Genomic DNA, 14,680 nt, shown 5'->3' on the forward strand with positions numbered 1-14,680 from the left:
AGTCGGCTAGTACAAATGCAAGTTGGCAACATTCGCACAAGATGTCAACAGTAGGGCAAGATGGGACAATAGGACAACATGTTTGGACAACAGTAGGACACGATGGCGAAAGTGAGATAATACTGCTGAGACTACATCTGGCACATATTCTGGAAATAAATATATATCAACCTTTTTGTAGCTTTCTTCCATTTTTGCATTTGCATCAAACATTATTTTTATTGGCCAAGTGATGAACTGTAGTTGGGACAGTAGGACAAGATGGCTGCAACATTAGGATAATAGTAGGCTAGGATGATGACAGTAAGGCAAGATGGCACTGTAGAATGGCCGTAACTGCTAGAAGATGCCAATATAATATCACATATTTGAAACAATACCTGGAAATTTCCATATACATCTATGACTGTTACGTCTTATTTTTATATATATTTAGAAATGATACCCTGCCGAGCTGCTACACACAAACAGTTGGGAATTCGTGCCGACTAAGTGTCTATGGATTTTTCATTGTCTCCTCCTTTTTGTGCCTCCACCAACATGTACTCAGGCATTTAGCCTCCTGTGTGTGTGTTCTGAGACATTTCCTTTGTCAGCACATCTACCCCCACCTGATCTTCGTGATGTTTATTCAGCCTGCTCCCAGTGCCGCACTACTGAGCTAATCTAGTGCTGACATGAGAAATTTTTAATTTAGCTGCATGAATGTGATATTCATTTGATGAATGAATTGAATTACAAGGGTTTATCCTATTCAGCACTTATTAGCTGTGTATACACCCTCATGCTCTCTCCATACCATAGAAGGCAAATGCTTGGGCACATTGTGCTGTGTGACTGGATACCAGCAGGGGGGACACTCCCACACACATGCTTATTCTAATTCAGTCTTGTACTTTATTCCGGATTTCCGTATAGGTCACAGCATGCGTCTGCAATTCAGGGAATGGCTCCACTGATCTCTATTGTCATGTTAACATTTCATGCCCTGGTTTACACAGGGACTCAACATGCAGCTCTTATTAGTGTTCAGTTACTACTGGGATGTTACATAAGGCCACCTATACGCTCATATATTCCTACAAAATTGTGCTTAGCATAATGGGAGTGGTTATGTTTGCAAAGATTTGTGGTATCTCTGTACGGGCTTATGGGAACTCATACGGAGTTCACAGGGAGTGTAAATTTACAGGTATGTTTCAGTGACCACAACACAATAACATTTATGCTTCTGGCTATGCACCTTCTGTTAAAATGGGATTATAACACAACTGAAGCCCTGTGGAAGGTTTCCAGGCTGCCTGAGAGACAATGGAAGCCTCATTAAACCTTGGAGAAATACAGCCAAAATAAATGATGCCCATTAGAGAAGAAAAACAAGGGGGGAAGCAATGTATAGTGGCCTTGTACTTCATGTAGCTTCAGTTTCTTTTCATCTCCATGGAGACAGCAAGTTTGCATGGCTGTAGATTCGGTGCCATGTTACACGACTACATCATGTTTTTCTGTACACAAACAGCTAGCAGGGATGTACTTATTGTAAGAGATGGAAGGTGGCACAGCACACATGCAAGCAAATGTGGCAAGCAGAAAAATGGTGGATCTGTATAATGCATGCCCAGTTAGGAAGTTATTTAAAAGAGAACTAAAGAAGTAGGCTAGAAATTCTGTACCAGCCCAAGACAACCACAGCCTTTTAGCAGGGAAGATCTGTGCCCAAAAAGATGCCCCAGTAGCTCCCCATCTTCTTTTCTGCTGATTCACTGCACATGCTCTGTGCTGCTGTCAGTTACTGAGCTTAGGGACCCACTCACAATATACAGTACACATAGAATACAAATGTCACAATATAAGGATGATTAGTAATTAATACAGATAATTACTACATGGCAGCACAGAAACCAGTGCAACTAGCATCATCTTATAGCATCAGCTTATATTATAGGGCAACATCATTTTCTCCTGGATAATTTGTGACAAACCCTAAGCTTAGCTTTTCAACAGCTGCTCAGAGCCCACTGAGCATGTGAGTGTCACAGACACTTTCCAAGATGGTGACCCCCTGTGACAAGTTTGAAGTCCTGGATCCTGCTGCTATTGAGATGCTGACACTGGTGCAATAACTTTAGTACATAAAATATGGCATTTTAAACCATATTAGTTTTTAGGGGTTAGTTCTGCTTTAAGACCATTAGGCAGGGTTTTTAGAGCTATGCAGTAATCATCTATATACAGTTTACCATTTAGCACCTGGACTTCTGAAATAGTGAGTTGTCTGTTCTATATGTGGTTATAAGGTAGGCAGAAGCCTCAAATAATTGTTTCCTAAGTCATCTGCATTCCCCTGTGTAAGTACAGTGGGACTTATTTATAAAATTATCTCAGCGCAGAATGATTCGCACAGTGAACATATTTGCCCTGCACATGGTTATATTTATAAAGCTGGAGTGATGCATTTAATGTACAAACAGAATTGTGAATTATTATTCGCTGTGCGGATGTACTTTTTATGGCATAATTGCAAATTGCAAATATTTCGTCATTTGAGTTACGACACAAATTTGGTGGCGGAGAAAATGTTCATAAAAAAACAGTTTTGCAAATTGCAAATTTAATTTATTGTCACTACTTTTTCACGCACAACAAACTCGCACAGTGGCTGCACTCACACAAACACCCGTTTCATTTGCGAATATTTGTGCGCAATACAAATTCACAAAAACTGGAAAGACAAGCACAGTAATAAAATAATTTAGCTTTCAGGAAAAAACATGATCAGTACAACCATTTGTGGATAAATATGCGCTGTGCGAACTTTATAATTGTGTGATATAAAGGCTGTGCCCTTCTCTGTGCAATAGGGGATGCTGTGCCGCTAGATGAACAGATAAGTGCTAAGGACCAGAAGACCTTGGAACCATGTGACAACACCCCAGTTATTGATAACGGACTGCTTAGCGCAGGCAACATCTCATCCGAGGAGAAGAAGAAATATGACGATGACATTGCTTCTTTGTATGGACAACTGGATGATAAGGTGGCTTCCCGTTAACCAAAGACTTGTTTGAATTCCCTGCACTAAATTTCTGTATATGGGAATGGTACAGCTATGAAGTAACTCACACTAACACGCCTTGTACTTACATGTATGTGTGCTAGCGCTAACTGCTGGATGCCTGATATGGGTAAATGCAGCAAAGTATAATTTGCACAGGCCAGTCACACCAACATGGAGATCTATTCGTCCAACTAACCATATTGGACTGCAAATACTGGATTAAAATGCAACCTCAAGATATTAACAATTTTTACACTGCTAATATAATACAATTGAAATAAAAGCATCATCTGTGCTTCCTACTAGCCAGACAGTGAGAAGAGGAAAGCCTTCTTATTTCGCTCTGTTTAGAACAAAGCAGAGAAAAGCCTCCTTTTCTATGCAAAGCAATGTCAGAAGAATTTCTTCATGTTCTTCTGAAATTTCCTCGCAACTGTCCGGCTTACCAGCAGGTGACGCAGCTGAGATTTTTTTTCTAGTACAAAACACTGACACCCTTGTAGTGCCTCACACTGCCTTCCTACAGCCTTTCTGTACTCCATGCTGTCCATCACACTGGCAGCACTTACCCATATTATATCCAGCAGCCACCTGTAAGTGCCCCTGCAGTTCAAAACACAGCCTGCCAAAAAAATAGAAAATGCTGAAGAAAGCATAGCAACAATACACAGACAATACAGTATGCATTTGTATTACTTCTGACCCTCAGTACTACTGTTTTTAATCCTTCTTCATGAGTATTAATAGTGTTTCTCCATATCTCTAGGATGATGAGATCAATCAGCAGAGCCAGCTAGTAGAGAAAATAAATCAACAAATGCTGGATCAGGAAGAGGTACAGTAAAAGAAAATTGTATTTCTACTCATAGACCATAGGTGCCTAGCCCCATTTAGATATTGTAAAGGAACAACAATACGTGAATATTGCTCTTGCTGGAAGCTTGTGGCTGACAAGAGCCATATATTTTAATCTTTGTCTACTACCTGTTAAGCAGTATCAAAAAACATACTTATTGACTCCACCCCTGCGGTTCCACATGCAAAAATTGGTTTATGTGGGTTCAAGCAGAGTTAGAGATGATGGGGTCCAGACATTGCAAAGAGTCTTGTCCTAATCTAAAGAAGACAATTTATGAAGATACCTAACAATTATTAAACACAAAAATATGGGCTTTAGGCTTTTATCAACATTTTTACTCAAAGGAATCCGTCTAATGCCAGAGGATCAGGGAAATGTCCTTTTTGAAATACCTTAAACCCAATTGCTAATCCAGTTCTATTCAGATCCAGATCCAGTTCAGATTTAAAAAGTAGGAAAATTCAACAAAGTATTTTGTCATCGCAGTTGGGGATGACAGGTCAAACAGTTGCTGTGTTTATTGTTTACAGCTGTTGGTGTCAACAAGAAGAGATTACGAGAAAATCCAGGAGGAGCTAACACGCCTTCAAATTGAAAACGATGCAGCCAAAGATGAGGTGAAGGAGGTGCTTCAGGCGTTGGAAGAGCTAGCTGTCAATTATGATCAGAAATCTCAGGAAGTGGAGGACAAGACAAAGCTCAATGAACAACTGTCAGATGAACTGGGCCAAAAATCAGTAAGTCCAGAAAATTGGTTTGGTGATGGCAATCCATGTTTTTTCATTCGTTTCTGTGTGGGATTCCAGTACTGAATATCTCATTAGAATTGACCAATGATCTCTGGTGGCATATGATGTCCATGGCAAACTTGAAGTTGTAATGGGCCAAATTTATCTAGTGATCTGATTGATTAGCCAGATTAGCTCTGTAACAGCTGTAGTGTTTGACTGGATATACAGTATATGCCTCCAAATATGGTTGAATTCAAAAATACTTCCCTGTAGTATTTCTGGTGGGGAAGTTCCTCAATGTGTAAAAGATACCATTGGGGTTTTGATTTAAAGGAAAACTATACTCCCAAAATGAACACTTGAGCAACAGATAGTTCATATCATATTAAGTGGCATATTAAAGAATCTTACCAAACTGGAATATAAATTTAAGTAAATATTGCCCTTTTACATCTCTTGCCTTGAGCCACCAAAACTATACTCCCAAAATGAACACTTGAGCAACAGATAGTTCATATCATATTAAGTGGCATATTAAAGAATCTTACCAAACTGGAATATAAATTTAAGTAAATATTGCCCTTTTACATCTCTTGCCTTGAGCCACCAAAACTATACTCCCAATATGAACACTTGAGCAACAGATAGTTCATATCATATTAAGTGGCATATTAAAGAATCTTACCAAACTGGAATATAAATTTAAGTAAATATTGCCCTTTTACATCTCTTGCCTTGAGCCACCATTTCGTGATGGTCTGTGTGCTGCCTCAGAGATCACCTGACCAGAAATACTACAACACTAACTGTAACAGGAAGAAGTGTGGAAGCAAAAGATAGAACTCTGTTTGTTAATTGGCTCATGTGACCATACATGTATGGTTTGTTGGTATGTTTGTGAGTACAGTGAATCCTATGATCCCAGGGGGTGGCCCTACATTGTTTGGGGGGGATAGTTTTCCTTTAACTACTGACCACAGCACAATACATTTTTACATTATATACAGGACAGAAATAGTACAACTGGTCTGCTCAAGTTAATCACATTTGTTATTTTTTGGTGTTACTGTTCTTTAAACATTGCTGAGCTGTGAATCTGGAGGGATTCCATAATTGCATATAATGCAGCTCTCTGCTGCAAATTCCAGCCAGCGCTGTTAAGACATTTCTAAATGGTGCTCCCACAATACCTGCTGCTTGATAACAAAAATTCATTAAGATATGCAAAGTAAATGGCCTTTGAAGTAGCTATTATGATCATTACCGATAACGATAACAAATGATTTGAAATATCTTCTAAACTGTGTGGGTTGTGCTTGGAGGATATCAGTATGTGGTAGGAAGCTCGTGTAGATTAGTTAATTACACATTAGTCTGTTATATTTATTAACTCTTAATTCTATTGACAACGTTACTTCTGTTGCTTTTTAGCCTTTCTGTGAAATAGTTTGCATTTCCTAGGATTGTATTTAGTAAGCAGTGGCACTTCCAGATTGAGTGTTGTACTGAGGACATTGAGGGGTATAGCAGTTATAGTATGGCAAGATAACAACAGTAGGGCTGGGTTTTGACAGCAGGTGAAGATGACAACAGCAAACCAACATGTGGACCTCCAGTTGTTGATCTACAATACCCAGTACCCTTAGACAGCTAAAACATTAGGGCCCTGTAGACTCTGATTTGGTCCAGGCCCCACCACAACTTCATATAGTACTGAAGGCTGACATTTAATGGGGTTTTGATCAAAATCATGAAAAGTATATTGCCATAACTAACCCCATGTTCCACCTGTCCTTATCGCTAAAAAATGCCAGATCTTTCTTCTGTCTTTGGATGAGGAGCTCTAGAAGAAGATCACAGCAGATTTCTTATATAACAGTCATATTGCCCTAAGAAAAGTAAATATAGTATTGTCAGTCTGAATTCTGGTGCTGATTGGATTTGGATTTACAGCATATCAGCCTAAGGAGATGACTGTCCCCCAGAGATGCCTCTTAAGAGACCTCTACTTGGCATGGTCAATATCTTCCTTTAAACACAATAAGAAAAATTATGTAGTGCTTGCTTCGGCAGCACAAATACTAAAAATGGAACGATACAGAGAAGATAAGCATGGCCCCTGCGCAAGGATGACATGCAAATTCTTGAAGCGTTCTATATTTAAAAAAAAAAAAAGAATTATGTATTTTCCTGTTTTGTTTTATGCCAAAAACTGAAGTCCTTTTGAAAACGTGACAGATCCCCTCAACAGTCACTTCTGTGGATCTCTCAGGGTTAGTTTTATCAGGAGCCAAATTACCTGCCTATATGTTTTTGGAGCGTGAGAGGAAACCAACGCAATGAGGAGAAGGTACAACCATCTCATGAATAAAGCCCAATCTAAATCAAGATCTCAGGGCACAAATGTGTATTGTAGCTGTGGCCAGAGGGTCCAGAGAGACACATGAGGAACAGCCACTTGTATCAACCAAAGTGCAGCCACGTGGAACTAGAGGAATGGTTGTACTGCTGACCATGAAAACACTGAGATGCTCCTGTAGATTTTTAGCTCAGTCTGTGACCTGTTCAGTTGCAGGTGTTGTTTTGCTATGAAATTCCCATAAAAATGTGATACCTAAGACTGAGCTAAAAATAAGAGGTCATGCATGGAAAGGCAGTTTGTGTCATCTGCATATGGATGGTATTGTAAGCCAAATGATGAATGAGTTCAGCAAGGGAGTGTGTGGCCCCAGGGCACAACATTGAGATACATCAACCAAAATGTCAGCAGGTAGATAGAGAATAATGGCCCTCCTTATATATGAGAAGAAAGTAATTTTTTTGTTATTTTAATTGGCTGAAAGAAGATTTTATAATATTACCCCAATATCAAGCAACCAATAATTGTCTCTGATTATTGTAGTACAGTTACAGTCATAAAATGAAATAACTAATTGGTTGCTATGGGTAAAGCTATTTTCTCATACACACACACTCTATGTACACAAAGCCAATGATATGATAAATCCCAGTAAGTAATATATTTCTGGGTCTCTGAATATTTTTCTTTTTTCTTGGATTGACTTTGCTAAATGGGGTGTTTGCATTCCTAGCTTGTGTGGCAGAAAGAGCCACTATAATGCCCCTGATGTACCCATAGTCCTTCACTAGCTCTTCTCACTTCATAAACCGGATTTCCTTTTCTAATCAGCTTTGAAAACATCTCAGCTCTGCACAATGTCAGTTATCTAGTTTTATGATTGAGCTGCCAGATATAATAAGTTCAGCGGATGTTGTACAGGAGCTGGGAGAGGATTATGCCATTTCATCTCTCTATACAAAGTCCTTCTATAGTGCGTGATCCATTCCTCAATCTTCTTGCCTGGGCTTAGTGATAATGGAAACCTCATTCAGAGCTGTTGTAGAGCTTCAACGGATACAGAACCACATCAAGAATGATCCAGGCTTATTGCATACCTGTTATATTAAGCTTTGGGAACTTTATTGTGTATTTTATATATGTTATTAACCTGGGCTGTAATTATTTTTTACCCCAGTGAAACCCGACAAGTTGAATTTAGTTCTAATAATTCTAATTGTAGATTTAGACCATTTATAGTGACCCAATAATATTATTTCAGTGGGGTACTCAATGATGATGATGTTGATCTGCCCTTGTCTCTCAGCATTCAGGCCAATGTGAGCCAGCTGCAGGTGTGCTGCTCCATTTGTCAAAAGCAGATATTGATCCCCCACTGTGATCCTCCCATTGTATTAGTGTCCTAAGGATATATATGAAAAGATTTGCCTTGGATGTCACAGGAATGATTAATTGCATTGCTCACCTAATCACTCACCCCCATTAACAATGGCTGCACCTGACGGGAAGCCATCAACAAGGGTTTGAAAACTGACAATGTGCGTTTTGTTTCCTCCTTTCACAGTCCAGCCTGATTGTCACTCAACGTGAGCTAAATCAGCTTCAGGAGCTGAGCAACCATCAGAAGAAACGAGGTACAGAAATCCTTAATTTGCTGCTCAAGGACCTTGGAGAAATAGGAGGGATTATCGGCACCAACGATGTCAAAACAGTAAGGAGTGTCAGGGAGCTCCACGTCTTTGTATTTATTGATATATGGTATATTTTTTTCTGTGTTACATGTAGTTTTTACATACTACACTTGTGACTAATGTAAAAACATATACAGGAAGTGCCTCAGATAGACTCTCCAAGCAAGGTACATGCCTTAGGTGCACTACCTTCAGCTGAAGGAGCTGGTGTACCACGGTCACGTATTACTGGCACTCAAATGTCTCCAGGCCACTTAATGCTGTGAGCTTCTAATTGAACTGATTTTCCTAGAAGTTATTGTGTTTGTAGTTGGGGGAATCAGATTTGCCATTGAAAGATCTTGAGTTTGTATCTCCGGGAGATGATTTCCCCTCGGGTTGCAGAATCATTCCTCAGTCAGCCCATTCATCTTGTTCCTTTGCTTGTAGCTGGCGGATGTGAATGGAGTCATTGAAGAGGAGTTCACCATGGCTCGCCTGTACATTAGCAAGATGAAGTCAGAAGTCAAGTCGTTGGTGAACCGCAGCAAGCAACTGGAAAGTGCTCAGATCGAGGCAAACCGGAAAATTAATGCCAGTGAGAAAGAACTTGCAGCGTGCCAGCTCCTTAGCTCCCAGGTATGTGCATTTCTTCTTTATCATCTTATACAGTGTTTGCCCTTTTAATAAAATAATTTCTTGGCCCAACTCATCAGGACAACCTTCTTTATGCTCTTTGTATTCTTGACTTTTTTATATACATATATACGTATAGTGGGTTCTGTTTCCTTCCATTGGGACACAGGGAAGTGGGACACCTTCCTTCTCTAGGGAAGCCCAGTGCCATGTGAGAGTATGTCCATATGTGCAATATATTTATTCTTCTTGATAGAACCCCCTGCTGTTCTAGAGCTGGAGGTTCAAACTCTCAAGTCTGTAGAATAGTTTTCTAAACTAAAGGAACTGACCCCTTTAGTGAATTCCAAAGCACCAGTCTTGGGTAGGCAGCATAGTAAGGCCATCTTGGCTGTCAATGTGGGTGAATTCTTATATGTTCTTCTAGAAACTCCCAGTGCTCTATTTCGGGTTTGGTAACCAGTAAACTAACTGTGTTTGGCTGTTGTTGTGTATTCTACAAATATTTGTAGAGTTAATTCTCCTTTATGTGTTTCCCTTCCCAGCATGAAGCGAAGATTAAATCCTTAACAGATTACATGCAGAATATGGATCAGCGGAGGAGGCAGCTGGAAGAAGCCCAGGACTCACTTAATGAGGAGCTGGCAAGACTCCATGCCCAAGGTACCTGCACTGCTCTGGTTGAATTTGGCCTGCTGGCACTGCAGCTCTGATAAATTAGCCCCATGATATTAATCCTTTTATAAAACGTGTTCTGCTGCAGCAGCAGATGTTCATTTAGATTAATTTGGGCCAAGCTACACTATGACTGAGCTCAAACTGAACCCTGTCTATAGGGCTGTGAGGTCCATTCTCTCAGGAGTCTGACCCCTGCTGTCCCTCTTTGTCCCGGCACTAATACACTACCTGCAGAAGCAGTGACTTCCATCTATTAAAAGAGGAAATGTCCTAAAAGAAAAAAAAATCACAGCTGGAACTGGATAGGTACATAGCCACTCATGTAGTATTGAGCTATAGAACAGTACATTCTTTAATCACTGTTTGTTTGATTCCTACCTACCCATTATCCACTGCAGTATTATCGTTAAAGGGATACTGTCGTGGGAAAATATGCTTTTTTCAAAATGCATCAATTAGTGCTGCTCCAGCAGAATTCTGCACTGAAATCCATTTCAAGAGCAAACAGATTTTTTTATATTCAATTTTGAAATTTGACATGGGGCTAGACATATTGTCAGTTTCCCAGCTGCCCCAGTCATGTGACTTGTGCAAGCACTTTAGGATGGAACTAGTTTCTGGCAGGCTGTTATTTCTCCTACTTAATGTAACTGAATCAGTCTCAGTTGGACTTGGCTTTTACTATTGAGTGTTGTTCTTATGTCTACCAGGCAGCGGTTATCTTGTGTTAGGGAGCTGCTATTTTGTTACCTTCCCATTGTTCTGCTGTTAAAATGCTGGGGGAGGGGGGGGGAGATCACTCCAAATTGCAGTGCAGCAGTAAAGAGTGATTGAAGTTTATCAGAGCACAAGTCACATGACTGGGGGCAGCTGGGAAACTGACAATATGTCTAGCCCCATGTCAGATTAAATATAAAAAAATCTGTTTGCTCTTTTGATAAATGGATTTCAGTGCAGAATTCTGCTGGAGCAGCTCTATTAACTGATGCATTTGGGAAAAAACATATTTTTCTTGACAATATCCCTTTAACAAAATTAAGTAGCCAACATACTTATCTATTAATTGTCTATGTAAATATATATATATATATATATATATATATATATATATTATATATATATATATATATATATATATATATATATATATATATATATATATATACACTGTATGCGTACAGCTGCTTGCTTATTACTGGTGTTTGCTTTTTAATTACATGAGCTTTCAGCTCATTAGCAGAATATAGATGATATAATTGCAGCTGTGTGCAGTAAGATGTACAGGCCCACATAGCCATAGAGCATTTTCTCTATACATCATGTAATATAGTGTCATTGTGTTCCTAAGGAAAAAGCTAGCAAATTTTGATATAACCAGGTTATAATCATCAGCCTTTAAGGGAATAATAAAGAGGATGTACAATCACATTAAGCTGCCTTTTTTCTGTAGCCCTTTGACGTCTTAGGAATGTTTTATATTACCTTTTTAAAATATTGCCTTTAAATGATATTGGCAGTACGCCCGTACCAAGAACACACACACACATGAAAGCTCCCTGAGGATTATTTATATGACATGACATTTATGTTAGCACACGCCATAATAGGATTTCCCTATGATTACATGCAAAAAGAGTTTTTAAAAAAAACCTTGTCTAGTATCCCACAGCATCCAATCAACCGACAGCGTGGACTGGTGAACCTTTTAAATGGAAACATCTGATTGGATGCTTATTCTTTGCTTATGGTTTGAGATGTAAAACTAGGTTCCTGTGCAGACTGTGTGAGACACCTTGATCCTTGTTAGTAAATGTTTCGCCTACAATTAGGTTTGCCACCTTTTCTGGAAAAAAATACCGGCCTTCCTATATATTTATCTTTTTTCCCTATCAATAACATTGGGATCAGCCATCATTTTTATCATAAAATACCTGCCAGGTGGCAACCCTACCTACAATAGAAAAGGAGAAACATAATAAAATGAATTTACCAAAAACTAAACAGAATATCAAAATTATTTTCTAAACCTAAACTGGGTCTCACCCACAACAAAGGTGAAGAAAGTGATCAGCACCAGACAGTTCCCAAGTCACCAGTGATTTCCCATGCTACATAGGGCTGAAGCAAGGAATAAGAGACCGGCAAGACTGACTGCAGAAATGGTATCTATTCTGCAAATTTAAAATAGGTCCAAATAAATTTATGCTGGGGATGTTTCTTGGGGTAATTAAGACAAACAGATAGCTGTGAATGAACTGTTTAACGCTTTAGGCAGCAGACTGATACTGTCTGCTTTACAGTAAATGAAATTTCAGGTTTCTTATATTCCATTCTGTATGTGTTATGGATTCTTTACCTCTTTTCCATAGATAAAATGCACAAGGTATCATTTCAGGACAAAGAAAAGGAACATCTGACGAGACTTCAGGATGCTGAAGAAATGAAGGTAGAGCATACATGAGCATTTATTTGCCTTTGGGAATATTAAGAGATATTGTACATAATTTCTTGGGTTGTGTGCCCAAGCTCCTATCAAGGTGCTACTAGTGTTGGACTGAGGCCCGCCAGAGAACTTGACATTGAACTAAATGCAATAGATTGCATATGCAACATAGGTTTAAGAAAGGAAGTAAGAAAGGGATGATGGGAATTGGCATATGCCTGCAGGCATATTAGTTTGTTCATAGACTACACAGAACAATCTATTGCTGCATGGACCTTTCCAAATGTACAGGCTATTTCCATGTCTGCTGGAGAGAAGACACAGTATTGCACAGAGCAATCACTTTCAAAATATCCCATCCACTGATCAGCAGGGTGTGTTTTTCTGACCTTTCAAGGGTACAGAGAGAGAACCATTATATCCTTTTTTGTCTTCTCGGGGATCAGAAAACTTTGGAGCAGCAAATGGAAAGCCACAGGGAAGCCCACCAGAAGCAGCTCTCTCGCCTACGTGATGAGATTGAAGAGAAGCAGAAGATGATCGATGACTTGAAAGAGTAAGTTGAAGTTGTTTTGTGGAACTTTAAGTTGAACCTTTAATGACCATGTTGCATACTTCCTGAGCACCAGATTCATATAAGTGGAGTGCACTGTGGTGTCTGGATACATATTGAATTACCTTCGAATCTTTTCTCTGGTTTTGCTTTTTCTGCCATGAAGCTTGAACCAGAAGCTGCAGCTCCAGCTGGACAAACTGACGTCCGATTATGAGAAGCTGAAGACAGAAGAAGAGCAGAAGGAACAAGACTTGCAGAAGCTTGCGTGAGTAACAGACCTCTCATTTGCTGTGAATACTGAGCTGGGGAATTGAATCACCAACATATTAAGTAGTGCTGTACATCCCAGGCAGTTTGGGATGGTAGAAATGATGGAAGTTGCTTGTAGCGGAACATTACTGATTAGGATTTCCAATGCTGATTAGTGATGCAGTCTCACACATGCACAAAGAATGATGGTCAGGACTACGTAGCGATCCTGTGGCCACCCAAGCCACATTTTCAAGCCACAATATATTAAAGAGAATCTCTGCATTACTGATATCCAACCAACCAATGACACTGAGTCACTTGCATGTCCATTTCCCAACCATCCAAACCCAAGCCTTTAACATTAGTCCTTTTCTAATAGCATCACACTGGGTTAGAGTCTTCCCTAGGAATGAAACATAGGAATGGTATAGTTGAAGATGTCACTGTTGACATCACTGAAGGGATTTGGATGTTCATGGTGATGCCACCGAAGGGAGGGGAGTGGGGGGGAATAACCATGTTATTGATATTTGTCCTTCTGCACCTAAGGCTTCTGAATGAGAAAAGGGAACAATCACGTGAAGACCTTAAAGGACTAGAAGAAACGGTGGTACGTTGTACTATTTTACACCCCTTTATAAATAATAAATGATCTTTAAGTCTCACCATTGCTTGTCTGAAATGCTTTTTTTTTTTTACATTTTCTTATTTTTTTGATTCTTTACTATTTATAATAATTATTATCATATGTTAAAATATGCATTCATTGAAACCTCAGTCTATAGAAGTCCTCTCTCAGAGTACATATATATATTTGTGCCTTTATTCTCAGGCCCGGGAACTCCAGACTCTGCATAATCTGCGCAAGCTTTTCATTCAAGACCTCACACTCCGAGTACAGAAGGTACGTCCCAGACCCTGGTAATTTTGAATGATATGTGGCTTTTCTATGCTATACTTTGGGCAATAGTACCCATTGGCTTGCACTGGCCAAAACAGGAAAGAATGCTTGTGTTTGTGTTCTCTTGAAATTAGAGCCAGTGAAACCTATTGCTGACTAAAGAGCAGAGCATAGCATGGCAAGGTGCAAAGGAGTCATTTATTTTATATCTGCTATTGAAGAAAGGGAAACCACAGAATGCATTGTGCCCATACATGTTCTTAAATGCCCCACCTGATAATATAGTTATTTCCTTTTTCATTTTAGCGTGTGGAACTGGACAGTGATAATGGAGGGGGCAGTGCAGCCCAGAAGCAGAAAATTTCCTTTCTTGAAAACAACCTTGAGCAGCTCACTAAAGTGCACAAACAGGTGGGAACTACTATACTGAGTAACCACTAGATGTCGCTGTTGCTTCATTACTGTGCAATTTGTAGATGTATTTGCTCACAAAAGTATGTAAATGTTGTATTTGCTCACAACATTATGTTAGTGATT

At 39.4% G+C, this 14,680-nt stretch overlaps 1 protein-coding gene and 1 non-coding gene across 2 annotated transcripts in view; both read left to right on the plus strand.

Annotated features, from left to right (window-relative positions):
• The window catches only part of kif5c.L (kinesin family member 5C L homeolog), a 39,873-nt gene that overhangs the window by 21,660 nt on the left and 3,533 nt on the right, over nt 1-14,680 (plus strand). The window contains exons 12-23 of the mRNA XM_018235757.2: nt 2,862-3,037; nt 3,825-3,893; nt 4,448-4,654; nt 8,572-8,718; nt 9,128-9,316; nt 9,859-9,976; nt 12,361-12,437; nt 12,881-12,990; nt 13,154-13,255; nt 13,792-13,852; nt 14,075-14,146; nt 14,450-14,554. Coding sequence (XP_018091246.1) covers nt 2,862-3,037; nt 3,825-3,893; nt 4,448-4,654; nt 8,572-8,718; nt 9,128-9,316; nt 9,859-9,976; nt 12,361-12,437; nt 12,881-12,990; nt 13,154-13,255; nt 13,792-13,852; nt 14,075-14,146; nt 14,450-14,554 — 1,433 coding nt within the window. The remainder of the gene's footprint in view (nt 1-2,861; nt 3,038-3,824; nt 3,894-4,447; nt 4,655-8,571; nt 8,719-9,127; nt 9,317-9,858; nt 9,977-12,360; nt 12,438-12,880; nt 12,991-13,153; nt 13,256-13,791; nt 13,853-14,074; nt 14,147-14,449; nt 14,555-14,680) is intronic.
• On the plus strand, nt 6,706-6,812 carry LOC121398539. The gene has a single exon (XR_005964367.1). It is a non-coding gene; the product is annotated as a U6 spliceosomal RNA (small nuclear RNA).

This window comes from Xenopus laevis, chromosome 9_10L, assembly GCF_017654675.1.
Source record: "Xenopus laevis strain J_2021 chromosome 9_10L, Xenopus_laevis_v10.1, whole genome shotgun sequence".
Classification (NCBI taxonomy): Eukaryota; Metazoa; Chordata; class Amphibia; order Anura; family Pipidae; genus Xenopus; species Xenopus laevis.